At 43.6% G+C, this 11,175-nt stretch overlaps 1 protein-coding gene across 3 annotated transcripts; it reads left to right on the top strand.

The window, feature by feature from the left end:
• Nucleotides 1-1,284: 1,284 nt before the first annotated feature.
• Nucleotides 1,285-10,376, top strand: dab2 (DAB adaptor protein 2). Of its 3 annotated transcripts, none has more exons than XM_062412422.1 (15): nucleotides 1,285-1,545; nucleotides 4,149-4,425; nucleotides 4,527-4,666; nucleotides 5,000-5,098; nucleotides 5,198-5,329; nucleotides 5,752-5,835; nucleotides 6,103-6,129; nucleotides 6,212-6,262; nucleotides 6,374-6,436; nucleotides 7,542-8,144; nucleotides 8,670-8,799; nucleotides 8,894-9,526; nucleotides 9,627-9,823; nucleotides 9,921-10,010; nucleotides 10,093-10,376. In XM_062412422.1, exons 2-14 carry the CDS (start codon nucleotides 4,281-4,283, stop codon nucleotides 9,990-9,992), a joined length of 2,376 nt encoding a protein of 791 aa, XP_062268406.1. In that variant the 5' UTR covers nucleotides 1,285-1,545; nucleotides 4,149-4,280; the 3' UTR covers nucleotides 9,993-10,010; nucleotides 10,093-10,376. The 3 variants fall into 3 exon arrangements, with proteins under 3 accessions (XP_062268406.1, XP_062268408.1, XP_062268407.1); XM_062412423.1 differs by lacking the exon at nucleotides 1,285-1,545 and adding an exon at nucleotides 3,160-3,313; XM_062412424.1 differs by lacking the exon at nucleotides 7,542-8,144 and having other exon boundaries at nucleotides 1,291-1,545.
• Nucleotides 10,377-11,175: the final 799 nt, after the last annotated feature.

Raw genomic sequence — 11,175 nt, 5'->3', positions numbered from 1 at the left:
TGTTAACCACAAATGTGCCAAAGGTGGCCCAGATTTGTTTTGTGCTATTTAGGCCATTCACCATATACCACATGGCCCACCTATTTGGTGGGAAGTAACGAAGGGCAAATACTTTGTTAGAGTACTCAAGTATATTTATCAGCTATCTGTTATTTAATTGAGTATTTATTTTTCTGCAAGCTTTTCACGTTTACTACCTAAAAATACACACATTACATACATCATGGAGCGCTGGCTTTCAGATATCAAGACAGATTTTTACCTGGATGGAAAATAACACTTCTGTGTATATCAAACACAACATATGTTACACGGCGTAAAGAAGAGGGAGACTCATGCACAGAGAAGAGGCACAAATATGTCCGTGAACTACATGGAAGCAAGTAAAGAACTGGCCAACATTAGTGATAATGTCCATAACATCTCTGACGAAGCAGAGCAACACATTTTCCGTCCCCGGCCTTATTAATATATTTAGAATACTTCATTAAGTGACATTTCTCTGAGTTTGCTTTTCACAGATACAGCACATAGTTACAGGATATAGTTAATTTAACATCTCTGCAAAAAAAGAATACTGGGCCACATTTGCTATTTAACAAGTGGGCCACGTAAGTCCGGTGATTCAATTTGGACTCCAAACGGTATCATCCGTACCACTTTTGGAGTTATAGGCTGAAAACATGGTGTGGGCTTCCGGACAAATTGGATGAAACCACATGACCAACAGTTTGTTTCTGTTGTTTTTTTTACGTTTTAAGAAGTGGTCCCCATTTTCTTCAGCTGTATTGGATTTTGCTGCAACTCTGTTCACACCTCAAACTCCCAAAAGTGGTTTTGGGACTCACACACTTCACCCCACCCTCCATCGGCCCAGTAGTGGGTAGATAATCAGTGAATTTTCATTTTTGGGTGAACCATCCCTGTTGGGCTAACATTCATTTTGCACAGGGACCCCACTTCTTTACCTGAAGTGGCCCACATCTCCGGTGACAAGTCAACAACTGCAAATCTTACATCACCCAATGGAGTCATCCAAACCAAAGAAACGACTCCTGGCCCCCAAAGAAAAAATTATTCTGTGGTGTGTGTGTGTGTGTGTGTGATGTAGAGTATAGAGAACAGACCACTATTGTCAAAGAGTGTGCTGTATGTTTTTTGGGGGAAATGTTCATGACCCACTTAAATTGAGCAGGACTGGTGATGTTTTCTTCCACGTGAAGAGACCGCCCCTCTCCCAGTGGAAATGTGCGGACTGTGAGTTGGTCTGTGTGCGTCAGGGAGGGAGGGGGTTAACCCGGGCAGCTCTCAGCAGCGGTCTCTGCTTTCTGTCCGCTGCATTGAGCGGAAAACATCTGACTCCTGCTTCGTTTTTCCCGAAGCTGGCTTTGATTCCTTTTTTTTTTTTTTTTGCTGCTCACTTCGCACCGGGGGCCGCGGAGGCATCACGGGAACCACACGCGAAAAAAATCAAGCCACAAGCAGCGAGTCCCACAAGACGGACAGCAGGAGCCCACCATCCCTCCTCTGCGCGCATTCACACAGGTACCGTGTTTGTGTTGTGTTTTACCATCCGTGCGTAAAACCTAGGATTCGTTCGTGGTGCGCGTGCGAGATCCGCGGTGTGACTCGCACGTAAGTTTGAGAAAGTTGAGTTTAAGACCTTCGAACCGACCTCATCGCGGCGCATCATTCCAACTTTATTCGCTGTTTCTGTCTCATCTGTGACTCAGATCCTGGGTCTGTTCCTGCCTCCGCTGCAGAAATAACAAACACTTTCCCATTTTTATAATCACTGCTTCCACCTTTAAATCTATTCTACACTTGTGAGTTTGAATGTGCATCTGATCTGATATTCCAATTGTGTTCAGTGTGAAAGAGCTGGATTGCTCCCTGTCCACAGTGGGCCTGTGGTATTTCACCATCTCATTCACTCGCAGACTGAGTCATTCCCTGATTTCCTCCAGATGTGCACTAGTTTACGTTTCCTGACGGCCCTGGATTGTGACATTTCTGCCTCTTGCTCTGCAGCCGTTCTGCTGACAAAGAAGAATTCACACTTGTTCCTGTAGCCTAAGGTTTTCCTTCTTTTTTCTGACACTGGCTGGATTGCTGTAAAACAAACAAACCTTAATGCGGGAGCTGGAAAGGCCTCTTGTTAAAAAAAGTAACCCTTTAACTAAAATCTGCAATGAAGTGCTGACACTTTGCAGATTTTTATTAGCCTTTTCCCCCCAGTGAGTGGGACTCTAACACCACTGCCCTGACTGGACCAGTGCAGTCATGTGTCCTGATCGTGTAAATGGAGCATCAACAAGTGTTTACGGTCTTGTTTTTTCATGCTTGCTTGCACAGCAAAAAAAAAAAAAAACAGCACCAGAGCCTGGCAGGGATTTAAATGTCACCATGGGGATCTTGCCCCGAGTTTACACTGCTTCTCTCCTTCACTTCAAAACTGGCACTGAAAGATAGAATGAAGCTTTTATTGTTTTACAACTCAGCTGTACAGTAGCTCTTGTGATGGGGGCGGTGTGGCCAAGGGGGTAGAGTGGGTGTCTCCAACACGTAGGTTGCCGGTTCAATCCCCACTCTTCCCCATCTGCATGCCGAAGTGTCCTTGGCAAGATAGCGAACCCCATAGTGGCCCCTCATAAATGTTGAGTGTACTAAAAATGTAAGTCGCTTTGGACAAATGACATGTGATGCAATCCTCTTAAAAAACAGCGATTTAAAAAAAAAAAAGGTGACTTCTCGATTAAAAAAACATTTCCAGACACACTATCTCCTCAGCCTTGGTTTGGAATTTACAGTTCCTGCATAGTTGTATAATCCTAGCATGCAACCTAACTGGGAAGCACTGGTTGACCTGGACGTTCACACGTGTTATCTCATCCTGTTCAGCTCTCATTTCCTTTATAACTCAAATGAGTGGCCTGCTGGATTCATCCATCATGAGCAGCCGCAGTGTTTTTTTGACAGTTGTTCAGTCTTTTAGAGGAAAACAATCCAGAATTGTCACACAGGTGCCTTTGCACTTTCTCATGATTCCAAATCGCCATTGTGTCCAGTACAATGAGATGTCTTAGGTGTCTTGATAATGACAACATTATGAGTAAATGATCATTCCTGAGGCTACAATTTCTGTTTATAGTTAGCTGGGCATCACGGGACCTCTTGCTTCGCTAGCGTAAGATTAACCTCAGGTAATTGCTCAACCTTTGCCCACTGACAACCTTTGGTCTCGTCCCATACTACTCACAACCTCATTCCACCAGTAGTTGAGCCAGGGCAGCCGGTGCATGTGGTGCTAAAGGTATGTACGTCCCTTTTATAGTGCACTGGTTGTGCAGAGCAGGACTCGTTTGTGGCTTATTTTTCCCGGTCTGAATTTGTGTGATTGTCAGCATTTACTTGTGATGGTTTAATTTATGAAGTGAGCAAATGGCGATAGTGAAATATCAATATTGTTGAGTTTTATCGTAGCTGGGAAGAAGTAGGTGAATCTGTGACAGTGTCTAGACTTTCCTGCACATTCTTTTGTGGCCGTCACTTAAATTGATGATATTATTGTGAATGTGCAGATACATATGATTAGCATGTCGCTTGTTCGAGCCGCAGCTTTGCACAGCTCACTGGATTTTTACGGGGTAATGCATCACATGATGTGGCCGTATGATTTGCAAAATGTGTTTTCCTTTGTTCATCCCTCGCGTCTGCAGTGATACTGACTTGTTCCATGTAAGATAAATAAAGAGTTCAGTGATGTGATTCATGTACATTCACGAGGAGGTCACCGTATTTCGGGAAGTTTACTCCTTTACGAGGCTGAACAACTTGCCCAGCTTGTATAAAGCTGGGTTAAAGTGTGAGTTTTCTGTGCTTGTGTCCGCATGAGGCCATGATGTTTTATTGGTCATGTGTTCTGTTATGCTTCTCCCTCTGAAGGATGTTTCTGAGGTTGTAAATGTTTACTGTGGATTATTAAAGGAATATGATTCTGAGAAAATTAGCTGCACATCACAAACAAAGTATTTTAATTCTAGTTATTTACAGTCCAGCACCAGGAAGTATTGCGTATTAACCACACGTATTCTCCCTTTTCTTCCTTACTTCCCATATTGTCCACACTTCACTTTTTTCTCCACCAGACAAATAAAAAGAGAAGCATGTGTGGGTGTTGAGAGTCATCTGCTCCCTTTAACCTCACTGCCCCTGAGAACGCCTCTGTCTGCTCTACCTTGCCTGACCGTCCACTCGTCCAGTGAGGCTCACTCCCTGCCATGTCAGCCGAGGTGGCGAACAGCGTGCCCGTCCCTGCCGATGCCGGCGCCACCTCCCCATACGCAGGCTCGACCTCCAGCACTCCGCCGGCCTCCCCTGCTACGGCCACATCCAAGGTCCCGTTCAAGAGAGAGAAGAAGAAAGGTGAATGGTGAAAGACAACACGCTCATGATCATACCCTCTTCTATTTTAAACTAAGATCCGGCACAAATCCCACTTGTCTTGATTTTTTTCTTTTTAACAGCTCCAGAGAAGACAGATGAGTACCTGCTGGGCAGGTTTCAAGGGGATGGCGTGAGGTACAAGGCCAAACTGATAGGCATTGATGACGTCCCAGAGGCCCGGGGAGACAAGATGTGCCAGGACTCCATGATGAAACTTAAGGTGCTGCCTGAGACATTGCTTTACTAGCTTTAAGATTCCTAAAAGTATGAAGAATGGATATATAAAGGTGGTGTCTGTGATGTTTTCAGTTAATCGTGACATCTGTTTGGAGGGTATCATAGTCAATTAGAAAAACATCCACATATCCTACTGTTACCTGCATTTGAAAAATGTTGCTGATTCAATTCCAAGCCTGCTTTCCACATTTGGAACCATGTTTGCTGATGATGTGTGCTTCCTGCAGAGGGCGACAACGTGCAGGAACTTGCAGCACTTCAAATCTTCTCATGCTTGGTTTGCTTATATGTCTTTTAAAAACCCTTTTTATTCCAGGGCATGGCTGTAGCTGCCCGGACCCAGGGTAAACACAAACAGAGGATCTGGGTCAACATTTCCATGTCGGGAATAAAGATCATTGATGAGAAGTCTGGGGTGAGTCTGATCGTTTCCCTCCACGTCTCTTAGATCAAACACTGGAGATCCTGAGATTTTGTTTTCAGTGTTGATTTATACTAAAACCTCCTCACACAGGTGATTGAACAAGAGCACGTGGTGAACAAGATCTCCTTCATCGCCAGAGATGTGACGGACAACAGGGCGTTTGGATATGTGTGTGGTGCCGAGGGACAGCATCAGTTCTTCGCCATCAAGACTGGACAACAGGTAACACTCAGTGACAAAAACACAGCCGATAAACTCTGCTGACCTGGGACACCGCAACACCGCTCTGACAGGACTCTTGTGAATATCATAAAAAAAGATCGGGAAAGGAAGAAGGAAAAATGGTAGGAAATTTAAAAGGGGAAAGGGATAAGGAAAAGGAAACAAAAGGGGGGAAACAGCACTTACGCCCGTGCACACACTTAGGCACGAACACATAAATGAATTCGCAAAACGAAATTTCCCTAACATAACCGACAAGTAATATATGAAAATAATAAAAGCCCAGCAAAACAACAACAAAAAGTGATCGATAATGTTTTGAGAAGGATTCAACATGATAAAGACCACAACACAATATCATGTATTCCCACTCTGTTAAAGGCGTTTGACTCAGTGCTGTCTGTTATTTTCAACCCCAACAGGCAGAGCCGCTGGTGATTGATCTGAAAGATCTCTTCCAGGTCATCTTCAACGTCAGGAAGAAGGAGGCAGAGGCCTCACAGAAGGTGAGAGGCTCAGGAGCTTTTCACTTCACACTGGAAAAAGTTGCTTTTTTTCTTTTTTCAAGAGTTGGACAGTGAGAGCATTTTCTTTCTGAAAAGCTTTTATGTGTTCATGTGGGAGGACTGACAGGAAACACTGTATATACCTCAACACTGCCTCTCTGTGCTCTCTCAGGGAATCACATCTTCCCATGAGACGACATGAATGACACACGGCTCAGGAAATTACGAAAATAAGTACAATCATTAACAGTCTACTTGTGTTTACAGGGTGAAAATGGCACTGGGGTGGTTGAGGTAAGCGCTTGGAAGAACTGGATTTTCTTCAAATAGTTCGCTCCCTTAATTCAACCTTAATTTCATTTCTGTTTTGTTTCAGAATGGAAACGATGCCTTGTTAAATATGGAAAGACAAGTAAAAACTACCCAAGTAAGAGTTCCTGCACTGTTTTAAAGCCCAGCATGGAGTAACGTATCACTGTAATTGTGGTTTTAGTAGCTGGATAAATACAGTATGTTTCTGTTTCTTTTTGACATCCAGCCAGTGGAGCAGCTTGACCTTTTTGGAGACATGTCAACCCCCCCAGACATCCAGGCTCCAAATGTAAGTGTGGTGCCACAGTGTCAAATGTCCCCTATATCCATCGTGTAGTGGAATTATACTTAGCCAGTGTTGTGTGGCTGTGTATTAACAGTCTTATACTTACTGTGTTCTTTTAACACATCTGAATCATTACAATAGGCTTTTTATCCAGTGTTTTCTCTTTAGCCAGCAGAAAATATGTGATAATATTGATACAGTAGGTGCAATGGTAGAAATCTGTTTTGCTATGTGCGCCACCAAATAATCTCAGCAGATCATTCTTTTGTTTGTGTCTGTGTGAGTAAACTCAATTCTTAAAAGATGTAAGTTTTGTAATCAATATCATTCTTATGTATAAATTGGCAATTTTAGGATTAGGGCAAACAACTCTCTTAAGAATTGAGTTTATTCTTCATGTTTACCAATCTCATTTTTGTTCATCAAACCTTTAAAGCTGCTACAAGTTGAATTGAAAGATGTTTTCAGACATGATCTCTGTAGAAGGTCTGCGAAAAAGGGGTCCGGACTTTCTCCGGTGTTCAGGGTTTGTCTGAAAGCAACTTAAAACTGAATATTTTTGTTGAATTTGGGGACCCCCTCAGGTCAGTACTGGTATTGCTTTTGCAGCACTGTTGTGACAGCACTCCTTCTTGAGTTTTAAAGGGATAGTTCAGTTGTTAAATAGCATACGTGGCCCAGTTTTCTTTTTTCAGAGTTGTTCAAATTACACCCATCCTTTAAGTATACTATTTACTTCATTTGGATTGGATTTGGCTTCCATGCTGTTTTGTGGACTCAAACACTCCACCCCTCTATTGGCAAAGTGGTGATTTTCATTTTTGGGTGAACTATCCCTTTAAGGTCAAGTTGCTAGTGCTGACTACCTTGCTCTTTTTGACAGTATTCGTTCACTTAATTTTCCAAACTGGAAGAAAGTAAATTTCATTCCATCAATTTCAATTTAAGACTTATAAGAAATATTCAGGTAGCAGGTTTAAATCTTAACATCCTCTCACACCATGTGATTCGCTTTTCATTGTGATAACACATATGTTTACCTCCTTTTTGCAGACATGATTTATAAATCCTTTTTTTTCTCTCCCACTGTCCCTCACATATTAACCAGGACTCAAATGATATTCTCTTGCTGGACTTTTCCGCTGAAGTTGACAGCAATCAGAATTGCATAAAGGGGAGCTCCTTTGTAACGTCCTATGATCCTGACCATGGGCTGTATTCCCACACAGAGAATCCCTTTTCCTCCACCTTTGGTTATTTCCCAACTCCAGTCAGTGACCCTTTCAAAGACGACCCCCTCTCTAAATCACCTGATAATCCCCAGGTATTCCTCTCCAGCAGCCCCCTAAACGGCACCGCTGGCGGCACTAGTCAGACAATTATTAACGGTCCTTCGAATGGAAACTCTGAACACCTTAGTCAGCAGATGAATGGGTTAACCAGCAAGAATATGATCCTTGCTCTCAGTAATGGACAGTGGCCACTAGGGGGCAAAATATCTCAAGGCAGCACCACTACCATGATGGACGGAAATGACTCTGGAGTCCTCTCGACCAAAAACCCTTTTTTTGACTCATCTTCGAACACTTTGCCCGTCACTAATGGCGTAACTCCTCACCCGCAACCCCCTGTGACTCATAGCAAGGACTCAGTTGTCATAAGCCCCCCTCCGCAGAGCTCTAAGGCCGGACGAGGTCGACGGAGTGGAAAGGTGAAATTTCATAGATGAAGTATAGCTGCATGTGCGATGCCTGAAAATGGACTGTCTGTACGTATTTTATTTTTTTCAAGAGAACAATAATAATAGTTGCTAACAACTCTCACTGAGCATTTGGGTGATGCACTGATGTCAGACAGGGCTTGTTATGCTGGAGAATGCATTGGCCAAAGCCTGTAATTTCGACCTGCGGTTAGGGGCCTCGTTGTTTGGATCCGTTCTGTCTTCATGCATGCTCAGGTGGTCTCGTGCTTCTCTAACTGGCTTTGGTGAATGCCACTTTAACTTTGAATCAACTTCTCTCTGTTTCCTCTGCTCACAATCCCTTTTCTAACATTCATGCTACAGTGAAAAAAACACTGGTGAGTGAAAAAGCATGCGTTTGTATCAGTATTCAGGTAGATAGTATATATTTCTGACATATACATATTTATAGTAAAGTATTTGTTACTGTGGTTTATGAGTAACCATGTATATTTGCCATGCTGCTTCATATTTGTGTTGTTTTTATGGGACTAGTCTGCATCCAGTGACCTGTTTGGAGCAGAGCTGTTCGCTGCTCCTGCTCCATCTGAGGGTTCATCTGCCCCAAGTGACTTTTTCAGCAGTGCACCTGCCAACTCCGCTCCCTCCTCCTTAGCTGCCCTGGGTAACACACAACAGGGCAACTTATGCAAATGTATTTCCCAGGCTATATTTGTCATTCCCTCTTAATTTCCATATTCGGTTCTTTCCTCATTCAGGGAATCTTCATCTAAGTCATCCAGCTACCACAAGTATCCCTGCTGCAGGCATGTGGGGAGCCCCCACTACAGCGCCCTCCATGTTCCCAATGCAAGGAATGACCGCTCCAGGCCCTCTGCCTAACTTCCCACAGCCGTCTGCCTTCGGCGGTCTACCCATACCACCCACAGCCTGGGGCCAGCCAGTGCCATCCCAGTTTGGCGTCCCGCCCCAAGCCTGGGGCCAGCCTCCACCACCTGGCCAACTCGGAGCTCCAGGTTGGGGTCAGCCTGCAATGACCAATCCTTTCCACGCAGGCCAGTTCTCTGCGATGGGCGAGCAGCAAGGTCCGTCGCGCCCCCCTCCCAGGCCACCAGTAAAAGAGGCCCCTCCAAAGGTAGAGAACAGCGCCTTCACAGCTTTGGACCCTCTCGGAGATAAAGAGAAGAAATGTGGAAAGGACATGTTCAAGGACTTCCAGATTGCCAAGCCTCCAGCCATCCCAGCGAGGAAAGGGGAGCTCGGGACCAACTCTGCCCCCATCAGCAGTGAGCCAGGGTCTTTCGATCAATACTTTTCCAATAAAGTGGGCCTGGCTCAGGATGTTGCAGATCATGATGACTTTGATATCCATCAAATGTCAGCAATTAATGGTAAACCAGTGGACTAACGCATGGAGATGTACCAGTTGGTGTTTGAATGACCCTTAGATTTGTCTCTAATTTTTTCCTCTGCTGTATTGTGTTTGCTCAGATGTCCCCAAACCCGCTCCTGCTCCTGCTGCAGCTCTAGCTCCAAGCTTTAATGCTGGCCTCCTCGATGCCTTCTCCTCGGCCTCCATCTCAAATAACTCAGCACCAGCCCAGGGACAAGGCCCCAATCAAGACATGTTCGATGAAGCATTTGGGTCTCCAAACCCGAGTCTGTTCGGGGGGCCGCCTGTAACTTTGGTACGGAGATATTCACCTAGAGTCATATTTACACAATAACAAGCAGCTTGTAGTAATTATGTTTTCATGTGTCATGTTTTACTTTATCTTACAACAGATGGCCACTGTTGGTCAGACATCTGGTTCAACGGCTGCTTTCGGGGATCCCTTTGGAAACCCCTTTGCTTGACCGCAACTTTATTCCCAGGTAAGTGTTTTCCTAACTTCTTATCTCACTTCGTCTGCTTTAGTTGGTGACAATATTGACAGTTTTCTTTTCTTTCTCACAGAGGATTAAATGGAAAACGGAGATCTTCACGTCCCACCTTTGGGACAATCAGCCGAGACAATGCCCGAGACAATCCAACAAACTCTTTTCCCTGATGTTTTATTTCTATCCAATCAGTAGTGCCCTTATTTTTGAAGACCACTGATCTGAGAAGTAAATGTTGTGTCATGATCTGCTGAAGATGGAAACAAGGTGTGTGTGTGTATGTGTGTGTGTGAATATATGTCAAAAGAGGCTCACTGCTGAAGCTGTGTGTATTAAAGAAATAAAATAATTCAACCATGATGCTGCAAAGTGGTGACAACTTCATTGTTTCCCTCAGATTGAGAAAGTGACTCAGCAGCTAATTGCTTACCAATTGGCTTCAGCTATCAGGCAGATATACTATGTAAGGGAGAACAAAAATTTACGCCCCTACATGATATCAGCAAGTGTAATGTAAATGTAAATGAGGACCTAGCATTAGCTGAATACATGGAACCTGGCATGATTACTGGAAATGACGTGTGTTAGGTTCCCAGAAATATTAGATCAATTGGTCAGATGGTGGTGCCGTAAATAAGGATCCAACATTTACATTTTTTAAATGGCTATGCCCCTCTCCCTGTGTCTGGCTGGCTTGAAATTTTACAGATAATCCAGCTCAATGTTCTGTACAAAAAAGCTTCTTGGACAATAAGAGTACTCTAATAATCCAAATATCATCGAAAAGGCAAGGCTTGAAAATTGTTGGCCATAACTTACTACCTTCTGTTAAACAAATCTTGGTAACTAGAGGCTTTGGTTAGGAATACACCTTTTCAATTCAAGGATTGAAGACATTATTTTTGTCACATGCACAGATAGACAAGGTACAAAATACTGTGAGATGTAGGGGTTGCTCTGTTTCCGTGTGGCCATATCAAGGGATCAACAACAAAAGATTAAATAAATAAATAAACAAGATTAGAAAATAAATTATTATAGAATACTCGTGCAGGGGAATATGTATATATCTTTGTTAGTAAATGAGGATAAACATTTTACATACAAAGATAAAATGGGCTCTTCTCAATAAATGTTATGGATTATCAGCAAAGCTGCC

This window comes from Platichthys flesus, chromosome 19 (genome assembly GCF_949316205.1).
Source record: "Platichthys flesus chromosome 19, fPlaFle2.1, whole genome shotgun sequence".
NCBI lineage: Eukaryota > Metazoa > Chordata > Actinopteri > Pleuronectiformes > Pleuronectidae > Platichthys > Platichthys flesus.
The sequence above is the reverse complement of the archived record's forward strand: the minus strand, read 5'-3'. Positions and strand labels throughout refer to the sequence as shown.